Here is a 27,807-nt window from a genome sequence, read left to right as displayed (position 1 = left end):
CCTAAGTTTTTTAAAGAAAATGGCTAGTTCAAAATTTAAAGGTATATATATCTCCGTATCTAGAAGGTGTAAGAAGCTTGTTCGTAGCTCGTTGGATCGCTTAGAGTCTCCTCTTTCTTTTAGGCGTGGACCTGCCTGAATGATAGAAAAGTGCCCAGTAGTAAAACTTCAAACTAATTCGCTGGAAGACAGAATCAAGAATAGCAGGGCTAAATTTGGAGGTTATTGGATCACTCGTTGACCAAAAATGGTTAAAATCTTAAAAAAGTTTATTTTTGTCAAATTTTCAGGGGGGGTCAGGGTCCAGGATACCAACCCAGGGCCCAAAAACCTGACTTTTCGAGATTTGAAAGTAGTAGACACCACCACCCCCTAAATTGGTATCAATACCAACTTGAAAACCCCAATTTTCTAAAAAAGGGGGACCCACCCCCCTAAATTGATATCGATACCAACATGAAAATCCTGATTTTCTGAAAAAGGGGCACCCCCCCCCCCCCAAATTGGCAACAGTAAAAATGCAAGAAGTTTATGCATATAATACTGCATACAAGGGACGCTAAACAAAATCTGTGGATGTTTTTATTCAAAGAACATTCCTCTTATTAATCACCTATATTATGTACCACACTTTAGACTCCTGAAAATGAAAACAAGTTTTTCTCATTCTAACACAACGTAAATTAAGTTTCTTGAACTAAATTTGCAAAATGTATCAAATTCATAAAACTAGTTGATAAAGTAGACTAGATAAAAAACTCATTGTATTAGGCACGCCTAGAGTCTTTGTAACATAGCCTATATGATGAACGTTATGTACAGAAAAGTTTCATCACGACTAAAAAAGTTCTAAGATGCAGATAATACTTGATTCAGTTTGTTCAACTCTAGATTTGAATGAGTTTTGGTTGATTGAAAGGATTGAGAGCAGAAAAGTTAAATAAAAATTTTATATGGAATTAGGGTATAGTGTAAACGATTCAAATAAGTTTTTATACTTACATTATACAACATTTTAAGTCAGATACCAATTTCAAATTCAGCAAAAATTATAAAAAGGGAGCCCACACCCTCATTTTGGTATCGATACCAACTTGACTTTTTAAAATTTGAAAACAAAAATTGACACCACCCCCCGGCCCTGGGTTTGGTATCTGAATCCTGACCCCCCCCTGAAATTTTTGCATTTTTTTTCTTTTTGGCTCGCTAGAAAGACTCACTTTAGATTTTTTTTTTGCTTGACCATGAAGCACAATCCAATTCCAATCAATCCAAGACCAAAAAATGACGATTTCTAACTGAAACTGGGCATTACAGGAGGACTTCACCCTCCTACATAGCCCATGTCTGATATATACGACATTGGCACTTAAAGGGTAAAGAACATTTTTAGGCTTCAAAATGCAAGTTAAGAACACCTAAAGGCTTCTGAAATATTGGAGTTCTTATAACAACTTAAATACAGCTTGAATGCACTGGCGTATTTAAGACAATAGAGCAAATACGTAGAAAGGAGTGCAACGCTCGTTAAAAGACAATGAAATTACAATTACAAATCTCTTCCCCTGATAAGTTCAACAATGTTGTCTAAAACCGCCTATGAAATGGAAATCAATTTTTTTTTACAGATCGTATTATCTATTCAAGAACAACTCAAAAAAGACTCCAAAGAAGACTCCAAAGAACCAACAGACACCAAAAAAGATTCCAAAGAAGACACCAAAGAAGACATTAAAAAGGTTATATTCGATTTACGTAGTTCGCTACTCAAAGCGGCCGAATCGTACCACAGTTTTGGAGCAATCCGAACAATCGTTGTCGCAGGTCAAATGGGTAAAGTCCAAATAATGAAACGATTATCGTTAAATGATTACATCGCATCCGCCATTGAGAATTTTGGTTACGCCCGTGAGCATATGTATGAAGGCGGTAAGAGAGATGAGTCGAATAAAGAGTACTTGTATAATGGCAGTAAATATTTATGGAGGATTTTTGCATGCCTCAAAGCTGCCAGAGATTTACTTGTGAGATTTAGCTACATCGAGGAATTAGAAACATCACCAACACTATACGATAAAGAAAATTCAAACAACAAAGAGTTTAATATTAAAGAATTACGTGACTTATTCGCCGAATTTTTTTTCGTTTTCAAGAAAAATAAAAAGAAAATACCAGAACAATATTTTTCGTTAGCCGCTATACAGTTTTCGCAGTCCGGCCCAAAATTGATTTACAACATAGAGTTGTGGATATATGCTGAAATATCGATGCGCCATCGGTATGAAACGGCGGTACGAGAGATTGAGTCGAATAAACGCGTACTTGTATAAATGGCAGTAAATCTTATGGCGGATTTTTGCATGCCTCACAGCTGCCAGAGAGTTACTTGTGAGATTTAGCTTCCATCGAGGAATTAGAAAACATCACCAACCACTCTACGATAAAGAAAATGCAAACAACCAAAGAGGTTTAATATTAAAGAATTACGTGACTTATTCGCCGAATTTTTTTTCGTTTTCAAGAAAAATAAAAAGAAAATACCAGAACAATATTTTTCGTTAGCCGCTTATAAAGACGATGCTCGTAAAAAAGTTTCAGATCTGAAAGCAAAGGAGAGTAACACCGAAAACATTATCGGACGATATTTAAATCAATGTAAAACAAAATTGGATTGTACAAGACATATAGTAATGACTGTGTTAAGATATACAAAAACAATGCTGAAATATCAAGATGCTAAGAAAAAGCGTAATGAATTGATTATGGATAGAGATATCAATCGGAATTATTTTTATTATATGCAAACTGCTGGTGAAGAAACTGTTAGATGTTATAAAGAGTATGTGAGAGGCTCTAAAGACCCTTGTCGAATCAAAGCTAACCCATTCAAGCAAAGCTTTTAACCATGGATAGTGATGTCAATCGGGAATACTTTTATTAAATGCAAACTGCTGGTGAAGAAACTGTCAGATGTTATAAAGAGTATGTGAGAGGCTCTAAAGACCCTTGTCGAATCAAAGCTAACCCATTCAAGCAAAGCTTTTAACCATGGATAGTGATGTCAATCGGAAATATTTTTACTATATGCAAACTGCTGGTGAAGAAACTGTTAGATGTTATAAAGAGTATGTGAGAGGCTCTAAAGACCCTTGTCGAATCAAAGCTAACCCATTCAATCAGAGCTTTTAACCATGGATAGTGATGTCAATCGGGAGTATTTTTATTATATGCAAACTGCTGGTGAAGAAACTGTCAGATGTTATAAAGAGTATGTGAGAGGTTCTAAAGACCCTTGTCGAATCAAAGCTAACCCATTCAATCAGAGCTTTTAACTATGGATAGTGATGCCAATCGAAATTATTTTTATTATATGCAAACTGCTGGTGAAGAAACTGTCCAGATGTTATAAGAGTATGTGAGAGGCTCTAAAGACCCTTGTCGAATCAAAGCTAACCCATTCAAGCAGCAAAGTTTTTGATCATGAATAATGATATCTATCGAGAGTACTTTTATTATATGCAAACTGCTAGGGGAAAAAAACTGTCAGATGTTATAAAGAATTTTGTGAGAGGTTCTAATTTTGACAGGAATACGGTATTTTTGCTTGGCAAATGTAAATATCGTGACTGGGCGAAAATTTTACTGATGGTACCTCCGGAAAGTTACAAGACAAAGTTACAAGTTCTTAAGACAAATAAAGACATTAAATAATTTACTTATTTTCATTTTTGGTTTTTCACACTTTAACAAAAAAATAAAAATCTCAAAATACTTTCCTCCCAAAAAATATATGTACAAAAAACTTTCAGACTAACAATGTTGCCTACATAAAAGCAATAAAATATCAGTGTGTGATCTTTCCATCACTAACGCAGGCTAAAAGATAATCTGGGGGGGGGGCAGTTGGTTTACCAATTGACGGTATGTGCGGCGAAAAAATTGGCTTTTAGAATCGCACCCTTACAGTGCAGAAAACAATCGGTGAAATTCATATCCTTACAGTGCATATTTTCAAATTTTAAACTTTTTAGAGCAAAAAAAATCAAAATTTTCGGCCATACAGTGCATTCATCAGAAGTCCACCCTTACAGTGCCTTTCTGCTATTTTGAAAAACATACCCTTAACCACCGCACATACCCGTCGGTCAATTTGCCTGATTGCCCCCGCCCCCCGGGAAGATAACCAAAATGTTATCAATCAGCCTAGTCTAGATCTAGCCATTAAAAAATTTATGACAAGAATCACGGATGCTTGACAGTCATGATTAAAATTACACCGGTCCTAATTGGTGTAATACCATTCAGATTCTAATTTTGCATTGTTACGTTTTTGGTAACGAAAACGCGATATAAAAGTAACGTGGCAAAGTTTTCAAAAATGTCCTTCTTCACCTTTTCAAACCAGATTTTTTCTAAAAAAGCTCAATTTTGCCATAAGGGCCGGAGTAAAAAGGATCAGAGTAAAAAAGTCCCGTGGTTCCCGTGGATAATAGAAACAATTTCCTTAAATCGTGTTCAGATCCGCGTCAAAAATATTTCCATTAGTTCGTCCTGTCAATCAAGTGAGTGGAAAAGACCATCTTCGACTGGTTCTGACTCTATTTATTGAAATGTTTAACTTCAACCGATTGAAAATATTAATACATGTACGTCATTTCCTGTCTTGTGTGTTTCTTTAGGGAAATTGACCAGGTCAGCATAGTCAAAAATTATTTTTCTGAGATTTCTCTACAGTGTCTTTTTGACTTTTCAACCACAAACCATCAACGTTAAAAATGCACCAAAACAAAAATTCCAAAGGAAAAGTATTTCTTTTTCTGTTGTGCTTATCAGCATACTGACAGCCAACAGTATGAGCATAATCTGATGGATTCTCAAAGCACTTGGCAAGTCTATCATCAGCAATTGAATCTCGTACATAAAATCGTCAAACGTCTTCGCGGGAGCCAACATCAAGTTGAATCTTGCGTGTAAAACAGTCATTCCAAAATCTTGAAGGCTCCACAGATTATCAGTATTCTGGACTTAAAACATCACCAAATATTCCGGAACAACTTTTTTTTATCTAAGTGACACCTGGAACTTTAATGATCGTGGTTTTCTGTTTTAGAGACCAAAAGTCAGACACGTAAAACATTAAAACCCAAAACAGAAAAATGCAACAATCTTACCAGCATAACCATAACTGCTTAGGTACCCAAAAAAACTCAAACCGTTGAAATTTGATCATGTGACTTCTGATGGAATACAAAAGATACACCACAATCCCAAGCTCGTTTCAGAACAGTGTCGACCAGACCCTTGGGTGTGGCGCAATGGTGCCACTGTGACAAATCATTGGTACAGTCAGAACCGTCGGGAGGAGGCCGAGTCTCAATATTGTTGATACATCTCCTACATTTGAACCTGGTAAGATATATATATAATTTTGGTGTTAATTGAATGATAATTAAATGAGAACAGGAAGAGCAGAGAGAAGTCGCTTTAAGTTTGCACTCTTTTTCACTATGTAGAAACCATAGCAGCGTAATCAGAGTAATTAACTCGAGAGTGGTTTCCACATAAGAAAAACCGAATGGACTTCAGTAGGCATTCTTTTAACTCAAAGGAATGGTTAGTTCTCATTCAGAAGTATTTGAAACCTAGTGAACGCTGAAAACATCTCTCGATATTCAAGAAAGAAATGCCAAAGCTTTTGAATTCTCTCCGAGATACAGACAAACAGACACATAGTTGAAGTTATTGTATCGTACCGAAGCGAATCAATCAAAAATCTTCATCGTCAATAATCTGCAAAGAAGAAAAAAGAGTTGCCATACCTGTCATGGGTATCGCATAATGTATTGTCATCATATTTAAAGAGATCTTTGAGATCACCCATTGTGAAATGTCGTTCAACATCTTGATTTTCATCAACTACACAACTACTTAATGCTTTCTTATGTGCTTGGCGTTGTATAATCTTCTCTTCAATAGATCCTGTCTGTGGAAATGAAAGAAAAGGGGATGAGATGTAGCCACTGACCTTTAAAAACCCTGGACCAAGCTATATCCGTCATTTGATCGGGGTTTTTAAAAGAGCGTTACCCTAATGGCAGCACTACTCGATGTGGGTCAATTTGCAATTCAATAAAAAATCCCGTCTTAAGATCTTTCACCAACTTTAAGTAGTGCTACCATTACAGGCAAATTTGCAGGGTTTTGAGCTGTTACCGTTTTTATTTCTAAGATTGAGTTTGAATTTAGTTCGAAGAACAAAATAATCAACACAGGCTCTGTTTAATTAGTTGGGAACTATTAAAACACAAAGAATTAACCTCAGAATGGGCTTTTTCTGGTAATAAGGGCCAAGGACATCAAATTTTTGTCATAATTCTCATGACTCATGTACAAAAATTAGGATTGAGTTTCAAAATTCAAGCAAAGATTGAGTTTCTCCCACCGTTATCCGGTAGCAGAAAAGGCCTGGAAATTTGCCTGGATTAGGGTAGCCAGTATCTTCTCACTAAACCAGATTTTTTATTTGTAACAGACGCAAAAACGCAATAAAGAGATAAACGCTGATGCCCAATTTAAGTCCTTGAGGCCTTAGAGTGTAGGTAAGACAATGATCACGGAAAGGGCTTACGGCCCGAGAATCTTCCGTCACAATAATTCAATCTCAGGAGTAATTACTTTGTTATAAATAAATTTAGATACTTACTGAAAGCAATCTGTAAATGAAGACCTGAAAAAGAAATATTATCAAAATGAAATGAATTATATTTGAGAAATCGAGGAAAAATCAGAATAAGACACTGTTACAGCCAGTCATAATGGAAATGTGAAGTGTCGCCGCCAAGAGCAGTTATATCCTCTTATCGAAAATTTAACAAGTTCATTATATCCGTATATTTTTCTGTGACGGAGACGGTTAGCTTCTGATTTGTCTAGATCCTGATCAACTGAGGACGACGGAGAACAAGCTCTTTTACCGTCCTCAATTTTGCAGGTCAAAACTACGGGTTATTCGTAATCATTTCAGTCACTCCAGTGCTCAAAAGAGTAATACATAAACTCGTTTTAACAATTGAAGAACGGCTACTGGTATCTTCTAACAAATTCGGGACAAGCTGGAGTTTTTACAAGCTCTTATTTGATTTGGTTGGTCGTTAGATAGATAGATAGATAGATAGATATGCCCTCCGATGCATCGGAATGGGTCCTACCCACGTTGGAGTAGGAATCACAGCGCAAGCAGACATTGCAACCCTGCAGATGCGAGCTGCCGAGCCATGGTGTATACCACGACACTCGAACTACACGGGAGAACGGATGTCCTCGCAGGTGTAGAACCTCCTAAGTGTCTCGGCACACCACAATGTCTGGAATATCTACCCATACTCTTGTATCAGAGTTATGGTACCCAATTCCCCTCACATGGCATGGGTTGACCCGGGCGAAGGAGCATTCACTTGCCAAGTGAATCGTAGTGCCACAGTGGGTATCGAACTCGAGCCTCCTGGACAAAAGTCAAGCACGATAACCACTACACCACTACGCTTGGTCGTTAAGATGTAATAAAAGAATCTTAGTACTTTTTCTAAAGAACGCGTCCTCTCTATCACTTTAAATGACCAATTAGTGAAGTATCTTGTAAGGCATCTCACAAATTCAGGTTCTAGCAGATACAGATTAATATGAAGTCGATCATAGAAACTAGAGGCTTGCCTGTTTCTTTTGCCCATCTCTCCAAACGCGCGCCATTGCTTGGTCGTCATTGGCTGGATTCCAATCAGGATCGAACATTACTAATCTGTTTGCACCAATCAAATTCAAGCCACACCCACCTGCTTTACTGCTTAGCATAAATAAGTAATCACCACTCTGCAAAATAAAAATTGATAAATAGTATGATTTGCATAGTGAATAGACGTTTTTTGTCGGTACGTGTTTATCGATAATGAAAATATACCCTTCGATAAATGCTTAAAATTTGTAATTAACAAGCGATACTTTTATGGACCTACCTGGTTATCAAACTAATCAGTGAACATTGAAACACATAAGACATAACTGGTCAAAATACAAAAAAAATAAAGAAAATGAAAGCATATCTATTGAGAGAAACTATCAACACTATTGAAAAAGATTTTTGAAAAAGAAATAAAAAAGCTATTAAGCGCTTTTCTTTATAAAAACCACTATCAGAAAAATGCACAGCTTAATAAATAAGGTTTCCAGAAAACTCAAACCGTCGCACTCTACCGTGACATTCTTCTGTTAGAAAAAATAATAATAAAACAATTTGGCTGATAACATTGATATATGCTCATAAATAGTGATTCTTATAGATAAAGATTCGTTTTTCAGCCAAAAAAATAATAAGTGTTTACAGAAAACTCAAATCATTACCCTCCACCGTGACATTTTCATCGTAAAAAAACTAATAAAAATAATAATAATAATATGGCTAAGAACATTGATGTTTTCTTATTAAAAGTGGTTCTTATAGATAAAAATGCGATTTTTGAGCCAAAAAAATTTTTTTGCAAAAATCTGCTTGAGCCAAGCTTTAACTATGATTGTACCCTACTTTCATGCTAAAAATCAGAAAAAATTAATGATCCAATTTTTCACAAAGTCCAAAAAACCCGTTTTTAAGCCGTTTTTTGGCCCAAATTTGCCCAAAAATTTTTTTTTTTCGAAAATCGGGCTCCGTCACATTCGAGGGTTTATGGTCATGCACCTTTGTGCCAAAAATCAGAAAAAACTAATGAACCAATCTCGAGAAAACCTGGTAACTAACACACTAACTAACGAACGAACGAACATGGGTTAATTTATAGGACCTCCACCCCACCGGGGTAGGTCCAAAAAATAAATTAGAATAATAGAAGTTAGATTCAGCGAGATTTCATGCAGATAGCTAAAGAAAAATTATAAAAATTAATAAATCCTTAAGTAGTACTAAACGACTGTTGACCCTTCACTTCGAGCATTCTTGTAAATTATGGTGTTTTATTTAGTTTGTTGATTAGCATAAAAATATAGGCGCCCTTTACTAATGAGAAGTTTGGTCCCTTTCACAGTCGAAATGAATCATGGGTAATCAAGTCCTCCGCGCTCTAATAACTACTCTCTGTTGGTTCAAAATATTGGAGGTATTCGCATTTAACCAATGGAGTGGCATCATCATCAGGACACAGTCAGCCCTGGTTGACCAATGATACATATCGACCGTGAAATGACATATGGGTTTGAAGTAATGACTTTTATATTTGAAATTGAAGTTTGAAATTATAGCAATACGAGGTCAACATATTCATATTGTTTTGTTGATAATCACACGCTTTTTTATAAGAATACACTTTTTATAAGAATGTCCATGATGAAAATGGCCAAAAAATTAAGAATAATGCTAAGAATGTCACCATCATGGAATTTGGCTACTCAAGCTAAGAATGCCATTTTTAAAGCATTACCAATTACCCCCAAGTAAGGCCCACTCCTTCACAAAAATGTCATTTTATGCTTGAGACGTACTAAATGTTCTAGTCCCTAATCTAAGAATGCTGTAAAAATATTTTAGGATGTTTTTCCCAAAAAAGTTAAGAATATCCATGATGAAATGGATTTAAGGCCGGCGTCCACTTTCGTGCGAAGCGCGCGAAAGATTTTTTCTTACCCGTTTTTGCCTGAAGAAAAGATTACGTCATAAAAAAGTTTTGCACAAACAAAAAAAAAGTTGAAGGAAGTTCAACTTTTTTCAGCCGTTACGTCAATTTTGACCAATGGAATTGCTTCTTTTTTCAATCAACCAATGACGTTACAAATAACGTGAACAGTTTCGCGCGACGCGCGAAAGTGGACACCGGCCTTTACACCATTCTTATAAAAAAAGCGTGTATAAACAAGGGGATGAACTACAAAAACCTGGACAACATTTTAACAAAACCTACGCAGATGTAAATGTATTTACAAAGATGAGGCACCGAAGCACAATATTCCGATAAACGGAAAAGGCCCTACCAAGAGCAACACTCACTATCTTAGGATAGAGAAACCACACTACTAACCAGAGATTTTTTCAAGTCAGTTAGATAAAGTACGGAAAATCTTCTAGCCTTTCTTTTAGAGTGTAAATATACAAAATGGTAAATAAAACAAATGGATTTGAGAATAATAGAAGTTTGGTATATTCTCAGTATGACGCTGGTTGCTATGAGAACATTTTCAAAGCTTTGCAAATCGAAGAGTTGGGAAAACTATTATTACACACAAAAAAGCAAGAAAATAGATTCGAAATCTACCTTGGTTCAACATGTGTAATCTTATAAATACTTAATATTGTCACGAATACGAGTTATATATACGGCTTAATAAAGACAAACTCTAAATTGACCCATATCCAAAGGTTGTTTGTTTATTTGACCTTTATTGATCTGTTAGCTGGATTTGTAGTTTTACCAATGATGGCTGTGGATCAATTTTTCGACATGCCTTGCCCTTTTATGGTGACATACATTGCTTTGAATGGTTTTGTATATGTCAATGACGCCTTAACTACTGTCATAATCGCCGCCCTAAGATTGCACGCCATTAAACACCCTTTCAATTATGAAGGGCGTCATAAAGTTTTACCCTTATTTCTTGGAATACAGATTTTCTGCTCACTTAGTTTTGTGGTCGCTTGGGTCTGGATTTTAAGTTATGATGGAACGATGGATGGTATGAAAAAAATGAGCACACCTAGTATGCTGTTTATATATGCAACCAGCATTGCTAGTCTGGTCTGTATTTTTATGTCGTTGAGAGAAATTCGGAAACAGGATCTGGTAACAGACCAAACGACGGATAGGAAAGTGCGTTTGAAGAAACAAAGAGCCGCTACAAAGACCTTACTTATAATTGCAGTTTTCTTGTTCATTTGTTTAATGTTACAGACTGGATCCTCAATATATTTACAATACCAGTTAAACTTTACAGACCGGACCAATGAATTTTCCAGACGTTTTATATGGTTCAAGCGTGTTGCGGATTTACTAAGCGCAACAGTCATGCTGAATACAGTTTTTAATTCTGTGGTGTTGATATGTCGAAGCAAAGAGATCAGGAAATTTTATAAGCAAAGGTTTTATTGTTCAAAAAGGATCAATTGAAGTTTTGTATTTATTCACAGGAACCATAATAGTTGTTGCATAGAGATTTTATGAATAATAAATGCTGGAAGCATTGACTTCCAAGCCCTATACTCGAGATTCCTGGATGGAAAACGAAGTCACTTATTTCCCATCCAGAAAGCCCACGCGTGGTTTTCACACAAACACCAGATTCAAAGTAAAATCTATCGCTAGAGAAAAAAATGCAGTCATCAAAAACAAAGGAACCGTTAGATACGATCCGTCGTCATGATTGCGACGGGCACTTTTTCTTGCCTGGGAAAGGTTAGAAATTTTACTCTAGCCCTTCGGGGTTTAAACTCAATGGCTGAAACCCCTGCAAAATTCTTCATTAGTAAGAAGCTCAATAATTGTTTAAGCAAACTTATCATGTTTATTTTTATGATTTGAGAGAACCATGCTAAAAAAAATCACTAATGAAGATATATTAAAACAAGGTAATTCTTCATCTTTTGTAATTGGACTCCTTATTTTGATAAAATGACTCCGAGCTTTGAAAATTCTTAGAGATTTATCATTGGAAGACAAAACGGCCGAGGATCTACTGGCGAATTCTTAAAAGGGTACAAACTTTTGGAATATTGTAATACTTCGCCCCTTGTCAAAAAAGATACGGAATAAATTTCATGAAAACGCATGATGGTGAATAATTCAACAACATTTATGAATGATGTCTGGTTAGAAAATTTTCGCCACCATTTTGGTTGCTATGAGAATCTTTTTACAACTCCTCAAATCATTGAGTTGGTAAGGCTTTTAGAGACACAAACAAAAGAACATAGATTCGAAATCTATCTTGGCATAGCTTGTGTCATTTTATCAATACTTAATATCGTATCAAACATTTGTTACATTTACGGCTTAATAAAGACTAATTCTAAATTGACATGTATCCAAAAATTGTTTGCTTATTTGACCATCATCGATCTGTTAGCTGGACTTATTGTACTACCAATGCTGGCTGTGGGTCAATTTAACGGGATGTCATGTTCTTTTATGGTGACTTACATTGCTTTGAACGGGTTCGTTTGTGTCAATGACGCCTCGACTACTGTAATCATTGCTGCATTAAGATTTCACGCCATTAAACGCCCTTTCTATGAAGGGCGTCATAGGGTGGTACCTCTGCTACTTGGAATACAGACTTCATACTCGTTTGGTTTTGTGACGGCCTGGGTCTGGGTTTTTAGATATGAGGCAACGTTGCAAAATATGCGAAGGATGTGTGTTGCATGTATGCTGTTTGTGTTAGCGACCAGTCTTTCTAGTCTGGTCTGTATTTTTATGTCGTTGAGAGAAATTCGAAAACAAGAGTTGACAGCAGACCAAACGACGGATAGGAAAATGGACTTACAGAAACATAGAGCCGCTACAAAGACATTACTTATTATTGCGATTTTCTTGTTTATGTGCTTAATATTACAGACCGGTGCTTTCATCTATTTACAATACCAGGTGAATTTTACAGACCAGCTAAATGAGTTATCTCAACGTTTTATTTCGCTCAAACGTAATGTGGATTTAGTAAGTGCAACAGTCATGTTGAATACGGTTTTCAATTCTGTTGTCTTGATTTGTCGAAGCAAAGAGATCAGGAGATTTTATAAACAAAAACTACCTAGATGCATGTATAAGTTGTAGTAGCATTAATTAAAATATAATCTGTTGAGTAGCAAGTGACAAAGACAATATATGCGACGATATTTCACTCTCAGAATTCCCTAAATTTGAATAATAATATTCAACATTTGCGAACATAACTCTTGTCATAGGAAAGGCAGATAGTTTTTCAAATGTCACAAAAAGAAGAAAGAAATTAAATGCTTTTTTATAAGATTTGATAAGTGCACGAGGCACTATTTTGGTCGAAATCTTTTCACATTCAAATCAATTTATATTTTGAAAACACTGACTCTGACTTGAAAAAAATAACCGCTGCCAAAAAGTTATCATGATTTTCTTACCACAGGGTCGTTGAACCGTTCCACGACTTTCATACGTTTCTTGATGGACATGCTTCCGTCCAATCGTACATATTGGTAACGTCGAAGGCGCGCCAATTTCTCAAATAAATCAATTGTTTGTGTGTAGTTAGACACCAAAACAACCTGACAAAAAAAAAACAGTTTCAAACCTTGGTGTTTAAGAACATGGATACAATCATTGATTTCAAAGCCCCCGAAGGTGCTAGATTTGAAACTCCACTTATTTCCCATCCTAAGCACGTGACTAATCACGTTTTTACACAAAATTTCTAAATGCGAGGCAAATCTAAGCTAATCTTAAGGTTTCACTTTTTGTTGTATGAGAAAGGTTGAAGATTCCTTCGGGGCTTCAAACTCAATGATGCAATTTCAGTATTGCACTTCTCGACCATCCTAATAAAATGATACTGCAAATAAAAAATAATACCTTAAAAGATCATCACTTTGAAATCTATTGAAATGTATAAACTCTAAGAAAGGTTTAATTTTCAGTAAAAAAAATTGAATGATTAGAGCTACTATACCTTATCATCTGTGGTTGCTTTCACCATGGCTAATATGAAATCCAACACCTGCATTTTGCCTAAAATAAGGAAGATATTCATGATATACACCACTGCAATGACTTCACGAAATTATGCAACTTTTCTATTTTTTTTCCACCCAATCCATGATATGCACCATTGCAATGTCTTCTGACATTATATCACGAACCCAATAGCTGATTGGTTGTAAGTGATGTAAATAATCAGCTGTTGGACCCGTTGAAGACATTGCAATGGTGCATATCTTGAATACGTCACTTTTTCTATTGTTTAAGTTAATTGGGGGGGGGGGAATTTTAAAAGTTCTAAGAAGACTCTCCAGTTGTGCATATCATGAATTCGAATTTAATTGCGTTGGCACAATTTGGAAGTGAACCATTGATACAGTGGAGCTTTTATCTTCTCTCTAAAGCAAACGGGGAATACAAATTTGTTCGAGTTAAGGGAATTTCGAGTTTTTGGGGTTTATATAAGGCATTGTTCACTGAAGGGACCATAAAACTTGTTCGAGTTAAAAAAAACTCCACTATAGAAAGATTTCCTTCGAATGTTTTTATGCTGATATTAGGGACTTGTTATTTTATTTGGAACGGATTTGAAAAATGAAGAACTGCCATTTCATCGAATTAGAGATATACCACATTTCAGATGAGGGGATCAATATTCTAGTTCAAATTACATAAAGATTCGAATAATAGAGGTTTGAATAATTGAGGTGTGAATTAGAGAAAGTTGCCTGTAATTTAAAAATTTTCACCTGACATCTCAGGACGAAAATGCTTTAGACTGAAATCTTTAGGGAAGATATCAAGGATATTTTGCAAGCCATCCTCACATAACTTTTGTTGGTCATATATCAACTCGGGATCTGACAAAAAAGTAGAGAAAAATATTTGAAACTTCTTCGTAGAAATGATCAAGTTGTTGCTGAAGTGAGGATAGATGGGAAATTAAGATTAACTAAGATTTCATGGGTTTTGAATATGACAAAAAAATGGACGTACATTTTTAATTGGAAAATTCCCCTTGGAATATGCAAAAATAAAGAAAGATATATAACCATGACCAGAAAAAGGCTTGTTTGCATCCCAAAGGGGCCGCTTTCTTTCTTGCCGTTACCCTTTCCCTGCTTGCCAGTACTGTTGGTTAAAAATATCAAAAAGTTTACACAGCTTTTTGATTTCATTGATAAAAGCTTTACCCTTTCCAGTCTCCCTTTTCACCGCTTTTCCGAGCTTGTTGAAAAAGGAAAAGTATCTAAAGTTTACATACGATTACATAGCTTTTTGATTTGGTTGATGAAGGCAAGCGACGATGCAGAGAGTTTGTTTTCTTTCAGTGATTGGTTAACTAGTTTGGAATTGATGAAAGCTTTGTACATCTTTTGTTGGAGGGTTGTCATCTTGCATAACACTACTTGTTCGGCTGTTGGAAGAAAGATGAATCATTAGCAAGGTCAAGTACCCTCATTTTTTGCCTTTTTTCGACTTTTTTGAAAAGTAATGTTTTAGCATTTAAACTATAACTTTTGATCTAGGTGACCAACTTTGACAAACAACCCTCAAAATTTAAGTTTATCTTTCCTCTTTCCAATGCAAAATATTCAATTATTGAACAGTTTAAAGAACTCGAGAAAATTCACTTCAAAAAAGGGGAACTTTTTTCTGGGACACCCAGTATGAAGGTACGATTTTCACTTAATATTCGAACTCAAACGGAAATCTGATTTCTTCGATTTATAGAGAGATTCGAATTGTAGAGAGTATTTTTACAGAGTTTTCACTTGACGGGAACTGAGAATTAGTTACTTGCTTTTATTGTATACCTCGTGTTGAAATTATGCTGGGCAGATTCCACCACAAGAATGGCGCCAAAAGGCCGGTATAAATAGGGGTCGTGGAGCAAATAGATCTCTATTAGGTATAAGCCCTATATGCCTCTAGTCAAGGGTAGGAGCAAGCACGCCAAACTTCGATTCGGTTGAAAGGAATATTGCCACGAAGCAAGAAAATTTTACTTTTTGAACTGGCTGCTATGCCTTGACAAGGCGAAGGAAAGAAACTTACACAAGAATTTAACAATTTAAATCTTGACTTACTTTTTACAGGTAGATACTTGGATAACAAAGCAGCTAAAAAATAAAAGAAAATGTAATCTATAATACTATTTCCAGTTGGTCAGAGCAAGGTTTTTCGCCTGAGAGGGAAAATGGATTTTACACAGCAAATTATTAGCAGATATTCTTGAAATTTTGGTAAATTATGCATAATTTTAAGACGGAAAAGCCTCATTTTAGTAGACCCGATTTGTAACAAATTCCATAAAAATCGTGCAAATTTGGAACAAAGCACCAACATTTGGAACAGACATAGCTAATACCCTGTGGATTGATATTAGAATTCAAACTGATATCAAAATTGAAATTCTCCCCAAATTAGAGATAGGATATAACACCCAAATAACCTTCTATCAAATCAGACCGTTCATTGCAAACGACGCCAATAGCCGATGGAACAAAAAGTTTTTTAGGAATTAATCTTACAAGTTCGTCGTATGATACACTTATTGACAATCGATAGGAGCTGAAAATTAAAGAAAACTTATTCAGACTTCCACGTTTAATCTTCTTTTAACTATGCGGCTCTCTTGAGTAAAAATGATCTTCTTTATTATGATATAAAAAGAAGGTACGATAACTACTTTAATGGGATAAACTTTCGCGGGGATTAAATTTCGCGGTTGGGACTATCCACGAAATTCAAAAATTTCGCAGGGACTTAATTTCGCGGGTGACACTATTCAGTGGCAATATTTTCACGATTTTGTGACTTTTACTGTCAAATTATGCATGTTGGTTGTTGAAATACACATTATTTGTGCCTCTTTGATGCAAGTAACCATTCAAATAGTATTTATTTGACATATTTTGAGTTTTTTTTAGAAATATTTCTTGGATCAGGCCCTTCCAAATTTCCATTGGGACTTAATTTCGTGGATTTTCGCGGATGGCCCACAATCCGCGAAATCCGCGAAATTTAATCCCCGCCAAAGTTTATCCCATTAAAGTATAATAAGTAATGGAACATTCTCAAACTTTGCGCTATTTTGTACTGCCTTTTATTTCAAAATGAGCAACTTGTATGAGATACGCTAAATGGTTATCTGGCATCCAGATGCAGAAATTCATCCGACACGCTAAAGCGCTGAAGATCGGAAACATTTTCAACATCTGGAAAGTTTACATTACGGAATTTTGCAAGACCGCGTCAATGATTTTGCAGCGGAAGGTCTGGTAACCCAGTCCTCGTTTTCGGGGTTTGGCGGGTTCAACGGAAATTTTATACCTTTAAGCGCAAGGGTAGTTGAACCCGACTGGGGTACGCCACATCAAAGGCCGACTATCATTCCTCTCCGATGGGAAATTGGCCCACTTCTTTAGAGCTTCAGCGTGGGCGGCCGCTAATCCGCCATTGGAATAGTACAAGAGAACTATCAAAAATCTTGCAGGGAAATGATATAATTTTGGGAAGAATTTCGAATTCATAATTACCTCAGCTAATTTTTCTTCGCCTTTCTTCTGCTGTGCATCGCTAGCGTCTGCATCACGACTCTGAAGAATCGGGTTCTCAAATTTTCTTTTGAAATCCGATACAGTGCCTAATTTAACAAAAGAAATTAAAATTTAATCATAGGACCTTAGGAGGTAATGCCAAGAATTACAAGCAATGCTGCAACTATGTTTCATGAGTCTGGACGGCAAATCAGAGTGAACAAGCTGGATGCTGATTAGACCTACATGATGACGAAAGTTAGCCGCAAATGAGAAAAAACCTAGACATTAATGGAAAAGCTAAGCCAAAAAATGAGCGATCGAACGAACGAACGAACGAACGAACGTGTAAACGAATGAAAGAGCGTTAAAAAATACACGAATGAAATATTGAGTAAGACTTGAGAAATTGAAGAAAATTCGTTTTGCGGGCACGACAATCGGCTGCTCCGGCATTTTTTTTTAAATATTGGGAATTAATTGCTATCAACAATATTTTATGTGGAAAAAACTAGAAATACAAGGAAAAATCTGCAACAACGATGATTTCCGGAATATTTCCGGCATTATCGACCGGGAAAAATTTTTTCCGGACTCAGCCATATTTTGGGCATTGCTAATACGCATCTTTGAGCCAAATATCTGAAAAAACTAATGCAGAAATCTCAACAAAAATGCCTAAAAACCGGTTTTTCGGCATATTTCCGGCATTTTCGAACGGAAATATATGTTTTTCGAAAATCGGGCTCCGTCACATTTTAGGTATTGACGTTTTGCATCAGTGTGCAAAATTCCATGAAAAAATATATAGTACAGCTCGAGAAATTCAAAAAATACCGTTTTTCCGGCAAAAATCGGCTGTTCCGGCGATTTTTAGTAAGTTCCGGCTTCAAAAATCAGTTATTGTTTTTGTGTGAAAAAACAACAAAATATAAGCAAAAACGGCGATTTCCGGCATATTTCCAGCATTTTCAGCCGGACAAAAATTTTCCTCGAAAATCGGACTCGACTATGTTTTGGGCATAGCTAATACGCATCTTTGAGCAAAAAATCAGAAAAAACTAATGATGAAATCTCGAGAAAATGCCAAAAAAGCAGTTTTTCCGGCGGCCGGAAAATTTTTTTTTTCGAAAATCGGGCTCCGTCACATTTTGGGCATTGCCATTTTGCATCTTTGTGCCAAAAATCAGAAAAAACTAATGAGCCAATCTCGAGAAAAGCTGGTAACAGACGGACGGACGAACGAACGGACAAAGGTTAATTTATAGGACCTCCAGGTAGGTCCAAAAAGTCAACTTGGCGGATTTTCGTCTAGAAAGACGGAAAAAATACAACATTGTAAGAGACAAGGTGTGAAAACCAGCCCTTCATATAGTATAACCGTTATGAAGAGACTGATATTTAAACTTGTGGCTCTAAGAAAAGCCTCACATCAAATGGTTGTCAATAATCAATTTGAATGAGATCTGGAAAGAAATTTTTTGTGTCAGAAGGATTAAGATTAAGATCAAAACCCTCGCTGATCTTGAAGATAGTCAAACTATAAAGTAACGATGACCCAGCTGTGACACAACGTTGTTTCAACATTCATTTAACATTAAATGGACGTTGTGGACGTTAGATAGACATTAAAATAACATTTTTTGCCAGCTGGGGACAACGTACCTAAAATGCCACCGTTGACGAAATGTACCAAGCTAAAATATTCCAACAAATCATTTTGAATGGGAGTTCCTAAAATAATAAAAATCGATTTTTTAAAAAGAATAGATTTTTGTTTATTCAGTACGTGTTTAAAACTATAAAGGAATTATTTTTTGTAGTAGAACGAAAACGTAACACATAGATAGCGTAGTGGTTTAGTGCTATAGGAATTGTTGCGGAGATGTTTTAGATCCATGCGATTTCTAACGGCATTTTCCTGGACAAAAAGAGTTTAGTTCAAACGATTCTTATTTCTATAGTATTCATGATATATGCACCATTGCAATGCCTTCTGAGATTAGCTGATTGGTTGTAAGTGACGTAAAATCAGTTAATACGCCAATTTCAACCAATCAGCTGTTGGGTCCTTGGAAGACATTGCAATAGTGCATATCATGAATAGTTTGTCAAGATATTCTATCATCAAACCTGATAACAGAACTCGTTTCTTGGTTTGTAATTGATTCAAAGCCATGTAGGTCTGATTTTCCAAGTTTTTTAATCGATGTCCCTGAAAAAGAAAACCGATACTTATTCAAAAGAAGAAAACGCCTTAAAAGAGCTACAAAGGAGAGCTTTTTTTGCAGTTTGATTCAACGTTTTAAATTCTCTTGTTTCTTTGGATGAACAAAAAGAATTGAATATAGTCAAGCTTGTATCAACGTTACCAAAGTTGGTTTTCAGAATGTAAACATTCCTGAAAAAGTAACCGATAGTTATATAAGGATACTTATTCAAGACTTTTGACCCGAGCAAGAAACGTGAGTTTCCTAGCACTATCACACCCTAATCAAACCAAGCCTCTTCTTTCACAAGAATTCGAAATTGAATTCCCAATTGAAGTCCCATGATAATTAAGATGCAACAAACAAAATAAACCAGGATAAATTTTCGTCAGGCTTACAGAGTCATTTAAAATATCTTATTTTTTTGTGCAAATGACACAGAACCAATACAAAGCTAAACCCATGCATTTTACCTCATCGCAGATAACAAGGCCGACGGGCGAACGATGCATAACTTCAGCGTGTAATCGGAATGTTTCGTACGATATAATGAGAACAGGGATGGGTGCCCGTAATTGTTGCTGTGCCATGAAACCAACTAAAATGACAGAAAGTATGATGAAAGTGAACGAATTGGTCGATTTTTAGAAATATATTCTTTCAAAGCTTTTCATATCAAGAACTTTCAAAATTTTAGTTTACAATGTTTAGAAATATCGTTTATGTAAAAAAACGAGGCTTTAACACATTTAAGTCTTCGAAAAAAATGTGAAACTCACATTAATCAGAAAAACCTGCAGTGAAACATATAGCTATGTTTGAGAAATAATGAGATTAATTATCGTTTTAATTATCTCCTTGAATGTAGAATTTGTGGCTTGTGGATCAATATACCTAGTTTGGTGTCAATTTCTTTCTTGCTTCCACTGTCAATGGCTAGAGCGCAAACTCTTCCCTTCAACCATTTGTCTAACTCTTTATACCAATTCTGAAACATAAAAGGGATGATTTTAATCATAATGAATTCTAGAGCTGGTTGGCTTTGTTATTAGGAGAGTAGATCTGGCTTCCTAAGTGTTACCTAGGGATCATGTACACTTGACATGTAAGATAAAGTAACCTCAAAACACTGAATTAAAGGTCATTAGAGTGGCTAGCTCGTGTATGCCTGCAACTCCCCGACAAATTCGAAAAACACAGCTGAGAAAACACTCTTTGCTTCCTCGAGTAAAGGCCATATACAAAATTCATTTCAAAATAGTAACCTTGACTAAACTTGCAGGAGTAACAATGATTGCTTTGTTGATTTGCGGTTTCCCTAAAATGCAAAAAAAAAAAGAGTTCAAATTATCGAGATTTCGAAGAAGTTTGGTTGAACAAGGCTTGTAAACGTCGGTGCCCGTTTAATCAAATTCTCAATATGAGGACATTCTGTACAATACAACACCAAAATTGAAAGCATTGAGAATATAAATCGCATAGACAAAAATTAAAAAATAAACAAAGACAAAATACCTGATGGGCTTTGTCGCTAAAATGAAAATGAAAACAAAAACGTTCAAAATCAAATCAAAATAAAAACCCAATATTCGAATTCCTTATGATATTTATCAATTCTATGCTAGATTTTCAGAATTTAGACAAACTGAAGCTTCGCAAGAAAAGTGGAACACAAAGGTAATATCTTATTCTCCTTAACAGATTTTAGAAACAAAGAAAATAAACTCCTAATGTTGGGTTATTTGTATTGAAGATCAAGCTTTAAAATTCTCAAAACTAAGAGCTTTCAATTAAGGATTTAACTTTCAATAGAAATTAATATTTTTACCAGTAACGTCCAAAGTAGTGTGATGCATTGTAACGTCTTTCCCAAGCCCTTAAGGTTTGAGAGAAATTAAAACATTAAAATTCCTTATACGCTTATACTGTAAGTTGGTCTAATGTTGACATCCCTTTTCAAATTTCGACACCCTTCTTTAGAGATAGGAATAATGTAAAGGTCGGATTAACTGATTGAAACTAGTTTTCTTTGCTTAGCAATCAGAGAGGAATAAATCTTTTGTCTATCAGTGATTCCGATCTTCCTATTATTTCTATCTCTAAAGAAGGGTGTCGAAATTAGAAGTGGGATGTCGACATTAGACCAACCTACGGTAGTAGCCAAGATCTTTCTCAATTCTTTATTTTTCACAGAAACCACGAGCATCAAAATCAACTTTGGAAAATTATTAGAGGTACCCTAGAATATATAAAGAATTTGAATTAACAAGGTATAAAGTCAATAATGCAACAGAAACGTCAATTATTTGAATTTAAGGGAAACCTTTGTTGGACTCCTTGGTAATCAGAAACTTTTTTTAATTGCGCAACACCTTTCATACACTATTCATAATTTCAATATTACCATTTCGTCAGCCATGATACAACCAAAACTATTCTCAATTCGATTGCCGACAACACAATCGTATAAGAATTTCACGCCCTGTAAAAATGTAGAAAATGCAACTTTAAATCAATGATAATTTTCTTTGCATCAATTAAAATTATAATTTGGCCTTAGAAAAAAACCATGTGGCAAAAGAAATGAATAATTTTTCGGCAACACTTATTCAATAAAATGTCTTCACAGAAAACAACGAAGAGTAGATCCCGACCTTCAAGCTTTGATTTACCAATATAGGTAGGATAAACGTTTAATTTGAGCTCAAAAGATTTTTCTTACTTCACGTTGATGAGGACGTAACACTTTGGATAGAACTGGATCAACAACCACTGAGGAAGAAAAGATTATCAAATAAAAATTCTCATATATTAGTTCTAGCTATCTTGCTTAACTTGTCAGAATAACTTGGAAGAATCCTTGTGCTTATTGTTTGAGATCAGAAATGTTAGAATCATAAAATGCATCCTCTGAGCTTAGGAGGGCTAAATTTTTTTTTCTTGTTTGAGAAGTATATATTTTTGAAAATGCTGGGGGTAGAATCTAGCAAAAAGGTGGTATTGGCATAGCCTGGTACAGCAGCAGATTGTAGCAAATAAATAAGTGAAAAAAGCCCTATGTGAGAACATATGGTTTTGATGAACAAAGTACTAAGAATAAGTTAAGAATATTTTAACGCTTTGCAGACTCTAGAAACACCCAATTTTAGGAAATTGCACAATGATACAATTGATTATAATTAGAATAAGGACATTTCGGTGCTATGGGAGGGGGGAGGGGGAGGTTAGGTACTGTATGGTACAGATGCCGACCACCCCCGTAAGAATCAAAACTAACATCAAACGACTTTGAAAATTTTGAAGACTCTTATAAAGATTTTACTACTTCTTACCATGAACAAGAATCTCCTCTCTAGAAAGAAGAAAGAAAACAATAAGAAAATTTGGACATAATAAGATTCGTTCAGTGCTTTCATATCTAGAGCTTTTCAAGTCATATGCCTTTATGGTGCTGGCTTAGCTTTGAAGAACAACACTATGCAGGTGGTCAATAGAAAGTGCTTTTTTGAAGCCACCAATTCTATATAACCACTCTTTGCAGTTACTAAGTATATGTAGCAACTGCTTTTCAGTCAAAATTTTGTATACATTATCCTTTGATAACCTTTTCCCTAAAAAATTAGCCTAACACTTTAATAATTCTGACCAATTTACTGCAAAAGTACTACGAATCTGTAGTAACTGTTCAAAACTAGGCCACAACACTAAGCAGGTGTGTTAGTTGCACACAGTAACTGCACCCCCACCCTCTGCACGATCAAAAAGAATAATGGTAAAAGAGCACTAATATCAAACTTACTTGTTAGCACTTAATTTCTCATGAGCTGTAACTTCAGGTGGGTGGTACAAAACAAGTGCTCCTTCTTCGAAAGGATCATATAAACAAAGTTTGTGTGCAACTCTTCTGATCCCAAGACTTCTTCCATGGTTGCTGCCTGGTAATGAATGAGAGAGGAGTGTAATGTTTTTTTACATATGAACGTACACTTTACCTAAGCTTGCTGCAATTATTGCTTTATTCTTATGCAAAAAGCTAGCCTGATTGTGAACTAAAACAATTAACAATAATCAAAAGTGTCAAGAAGTTAAAGTTTAAAGGTATAAATCTAATGTCTAGTACAGTACATAGATAACATCGTCTATATCCATTGGTAACATTCAAATAAGTCTTAATAATTTACCAAAATCGAGATAAATAAAAACCTTTGAAATTCTTCATAGGAACTTTGAATGGCTTGGAGAGAAGACTTTTAATGAGTGCTTCCTATAAATAGAAAAGATGGGTCAGTTGAAAGAAATGTTTGATTTTTCTGGGCGTGTGATAATTTTATATAAGAATATACTAGATCAAATTTTCCCCCTTGTTAAAATTCTATCTATATCAAGTGATGCACAAAATTCGCCAAATTCAATCAATTATCAATTACTCTAGAATAATCAATAACCCATTCCTTGACTGAGTTGATATCCCAGAACATCTAACCAAAGTGTCATGAAAATTACCCACATGAGCTGAAACATTGCCCTCTTCGCCATCTTCTTGATCAATTTCCTTCAACGGTTTGCGATATTGTGATAAAAATTCTTTTGGGTTGTATAATGCAACTACTGATGTTTTACACTGAAAACAAACAAGTGATACTTTTATGGACCTACCTGGTTATGCATTTAACATATTTATATTGATATGATATTGATATCTACGTGAGCGTGACCATTAAACAATCATTCAGAACACAAATAGTGACGATCTATTAAAATTAGTCGTTTGTTTCTTATAAAAAACATTTAGAAACCAAAATTTCATGCTCTTAAAATATTCTTTTATATTCAATACTTTGAGCAAAAAAAAACATATATCTCATCAAAAAGTTCAGTAATTTGGCTAAGAACATTGATGTATGCTTATTAATAGTTATCCTTATAGATAAAGAATTGATAATGTGCTTATAAAAAAATATCGATTTTGGCCAGTTGTTCTGTAAAAACACGCCAAGCAACCAAAATTTCATGTCTAAAAAACACACATATTCTTTAAAAGTAAGTCCTCGTGAGCAAAAAAAACATCTATCTCATAAAAAAATTGAGTAATTTGACTAAGAACATTGATGTATGCTTAGTAATAGTGATTCTAATAGATAAACATGTATTTTTTGAGCCAACAAAATTTTTTTGCAAAAATCTGCTTGAGCAATCTTTTACCTATGATGGTACCCTACTTTTATGCAAAAAATCAGAAAAAATTAATGATCTAATTTTTCAAAAAACCCGTATTTTAGCCGTTTTTTGGCCGAAAAAAGGTCCAAAAAACACTTTTATTTATGTTTATCTTAAATTTCTTAGTAACTGTATTGTTGTAGCAAGTGTAAGGATGAGTGCAAAATTTACCACAGAAAAAGTTTGTTTTAATAATGAAAATTTCAATAATAGGAAATTTCACATTCGAAATAAATAATTATTGGTAATCAAAACTGATCATACCCATAGCAGCTTAGACCCAATAAATTTTAGACCAACAGAAAATCGTTATCAGAGCAAGGTGGTCCATTACCCATGATTCCTTTCAACTGCAAAATGAGAATGAAAGACTCACTTATACAAATTTTGACATCCTTAAAATCTGAGATCTGCTAATACTAAAGCGCAGGGGAAATAGATCTCCAAAGAATCTCCTATAATGTAACTGTAAGGCGAGACCAATTTGATTAGTTCTTTTACGGGCCCGATCAACCCTAAAATTCCAAAAATCGAAATAAAAAGAAAATTAATTTTTGTAGTACATTTTTATTTTCATTGCTTTAAAGACTACCAATATATTTTTTTTTTTTTTTTGGTTATTTTTTTCCAAGGTTTTGAGAATTTTATGTTCAACTTTTCATTTTATCCATGAATTCAACCTTTTTGTTTTTTTTTATTTTCTGTTTCGCATTTTCGTCAAGTTGTAGTAGTTTTTGCTGCCTTTTTAGAAAATTTTATAGGTGAAATTCTATCTTTATTTTTATTTTTTCACCAACCAACCCTTTTTTTTAGGTAGCTTGGCCTGTAAGGCGTGAGGCGAACCCTAAAAATATTTTTGTTTCCCGGTCCACCGGGTGACGAAAAAAACATTCACCCGGCCGGCCGCAAAAAAATTTTTTTTGCTAAATTTCGATCCCAAAACTCGATTTTTTAAAGCACTCGTAGAAGTTAAAATGATGGTCTTCTTTACCTTAAATCTGTAGTAACTTGACACTGCTACAGGCTTCGGCATAAGAAAAATTCACGTGTGATCATCGCACGCCTAGATTTTGATTTATAGTGGTCTAGGCGTGCGATTATTCAAATACTTAATTTTCATCGTTTATATTTTCAATTGTGTTACAATATCTCTAAGAACTGGACACTCTCTTTCATTTTGAATATTTATCTTCAATGGCTAAAGCTCCAAACTGGTGATTACGAAGGGAACTTTTTTGAGAAAAAAGTAGAGTGACAGAAACATTTCCCCAATTTTTTAAATCCTCACTTTATGAATGTTTCTTCTTTTATTTGACTCACAAGTCAGCATGATTCCTTTTAATAAAACAAAGCGTTTACTTACTGAAAGTCCCCACTTTATGAATGTTTCTTATTTAGTTTACTCACAAATCAGCATATTCTTTTATAAAAACCAAGTTGTATATAAAAAAAAACATTCTTAAAAGTTGAGTTGCAAGCAAGAATTAACAAAAACAATGCAGGGTTTAGTTTGAGATGAATAAAATTTCATTTCTATAACAATGATCAGAATAAAACCTTCATTCCAAGTGATTTCTAGGCGTGCATTTTAAAGTAGAGTATAAAATATCACGTGCGATAAATCACACGCCTCAAAAACTGATTCACGAAAGTTTTCCAAACAAACAAACTAACCCTAACCCTAACGATGATGTACGAAAAAAAATGTGGCCGGGTGACGACGAAATAAATTTTCACCCGGCCGGTGGACCGGAAACAAAATTTTTTTTCGGGTTCGCCTGAGCAATTTAATCAGATTTAATTTGTTGTTCTACGGGCACAACCGACCCAGCAGCTGCAAACGAAAAAATAATAATATTGGATTTCCTATGCCATAAATTTTCAATACTAGTCATTTAAAATATTTAGACTTAAAAAAAGTTGAAAATAATCTAGAATCATGAATTCTATGCACGGAAGATTTTATTACAAACTCCATCAAAGATGAATGATGAATTTTCGACCAAGATTATCTGAAAATATTACTTAAAGCCTGATTACCTTCCTTTATTAGGAAAATCTTATTTTTATTTTACCGATCGACAGACTCATATTTTGCTAAAGATCTGCCTGTAGAACAACAAATTAAATTGGTCTCGCCTAAAACAACAAATTAAATTGGCCCCGTCTAAAAAGACCAAATGTAATCTATTGTATTTTGAAAAAGTATTTTAGAACCTTTTTCTTTGTAGATCTTCTCGAGGACCTCCGACTGCATTCTTCATCAGAATCTGATGGGTTGTAATCTTCATCACTGTCATCGTCACTACACGCTGGATTTTTCTTGTGTTTTCGAGCATTTGTTGACAGTTGTTGGGTTGGTGAAAACTTCTGGCTTGGAGCTTTACTCCGTCTCTAAAAATATGAAAACAAATGAGTTTGAAAGAATGAGAAATTCATTATTATCATAACAATAGTAAGTGCCTTTAGCCAGAAGCTTGATTGGGCTCCTACTCCTAGTCTGATATTTCTTGTTTGTAAAAATATTAATAAAATTGAGAACAATATAGATTTTTCATCAAAAGTTATCATCAATCATCATCCAATCAAGAGAAATAACTTATTAAAAATGAAGAAATTTAACATACCATTATCTTATTTATATCGGAATCCACAAAATCATATTCAAGCCATTTCTTGTTTGACTTCCTTTACATTCATTTCAATTTTCTGTTTTCTTTTTTCTAGTCAATCCTGTTTAAAAAAGAATTAAACATACAGTAAAAATCAGACAGTATCAAAATGGCTTTTCAGAATAGTTACTGTAGTTGTTATAACAAGATAAATCTTTAAAGAGAAGTTTTTGAAAGCCAGACTGACAGTAAAAGTGAGGTCTGAAAAGCTATGAAAAAAGCTGAGTTTGCAAAAACATTTTAATATAAATCATAAAAGCAAAACATCACTTCAAATAGATATTTAGCATATTAATTTATCTAATTTTTTTTAATATTCTCATTGGGCAGGTTGGAATGTAAAATTTACTACATTTTCCCACCATATGCTATTAAAGGGGACGTCAGCCCGAATTTTTGTCACACATTTTTTGTTACATTTAGAAAATTTAGAACAAGACGATCAAAACGAGCTATATATTATGAG

At 34.8% G+C, this 27,807-nt stretch overlaps 1 protein-coding gene across 1 annotated transcript in view; it reads right to left on the bottom strand.

Annotated features, from left to right (window-relative positions):
- The window catches only part of LOC136812766 (DNA repair and recombination protein RAD54-like), a 71,458-nt gene extending 44,054 nt beyond the window's left edge, over positions 1-27,404 (bottom strand). Inside the window, exons 1-26 of the mRNA XM_067069289.1 lie at positions 27,297-27,404; positions 26,887-27,063; positions 23,960-24,073; positions 23,656-23,716; positions 23,252-23,387; positions 22,785-22,804; positions 22,175-22,224; positions 21,857-21,934; positions 21,281-21,328; positions 20,968-20,983; positions 20,718-20,770; positions 20,347-20,440; positions 19,926-20,050; positions 19,376-19,457; positions 18,908-18,976; positions 17,243-17,349; positions 16,235-16,274; positions 15,791-15,823; positions 14,965-15,117; positions 14,450-14,560; positions 13,672-13,730; positions 13,127-13,270; positions 7,711-7,866; positions 6,704-6,727; positions 5,820-5,983; positions 5,172-5,406 (exon numbers count right to left, since the gene is read on the bottom strand). Coding sequence (XP_066925390.1) covers positions 5,208-5,406; positions 5,820-5,983; positions 6,704-6,727; positions 7,711-7,866; positions 13,127-13,270; positions 13,672-13,730; positions 14,450-14,560; positions 14,965-15,117; positions 15,791-15,823; positions 16,235-16,274; positions 17,243-17,349; positions 18,908-18,976; positions 19,376-19,457; positions 19,926-20,050; positions 20,347-20,440; positions 20,718-20,770; positions 20,968-20,983; positions 21,281-21,328; positions 21,857-21,934; positions 22,175-22,224; positions 22,785-22,804; positions 23,252-23,387; positions 23,656-23,716; positions 23,960-24,073; positions 26,887-27,063; positions 27,297-27,299 — 2,316 coding nt within the window. The 5' untranslated portion in view covers positions 27,300-27,404 and the 3' untranslated portion in view covers positions 5,172-5,207. The remainder of the gene's footprint in view (positions 1-5,171; positions 5,407-5,819; positions 5,984-6,703; positions 6,728-7,710; positions 7,867-13,126; positions 13,271-13,671; positions 13,731-14,449; positions 14,561-14,964; positions 15,118-15,790; positions 15,824-16,234; positions 16,275-17,242; positions 17,350-18,907; positions 18,977-19,375; positions 19,458-19,925; positions 20,051-20,346; positions 20,441-20,717; positions 20,771-20,967; positions 20,984-21,280; positions 21,329-21,856; positions 21,935-22,174; positions 22,225-22,784; positions 22,805-23,251; positions 23,388-23,655; positions 23,717-23,959; positions 24,074-26,886; positions 27,064-27,296) is intronic.
- Between the last annotated feature and the right edge of the window lie 403 nt (positions 27,405-27,807).

This window comes from Clytia hemisphaerica, unplaced genomic scaffold (assembly GCF_902728285.1).
Source record: "Clytia hemisphaerica strain Z4C2 unplaced genomic scaffold, Clytia hemisphaerica genome assembly, whole genome shotgun sequence".
In the NCBI taxonomy this organism is placed as follows: domain Eukaryota; kingdom Metazoa; phylum Cnidaria; class Hydrozoa; order Leptothecata; family Clytiidae; genus Clytia; species Clytia hemisphaerica.
Note: the sequence above shows the minus strand (reverse complement) of the source record. Positions and strands in the feature narration are given on the sequence as shown.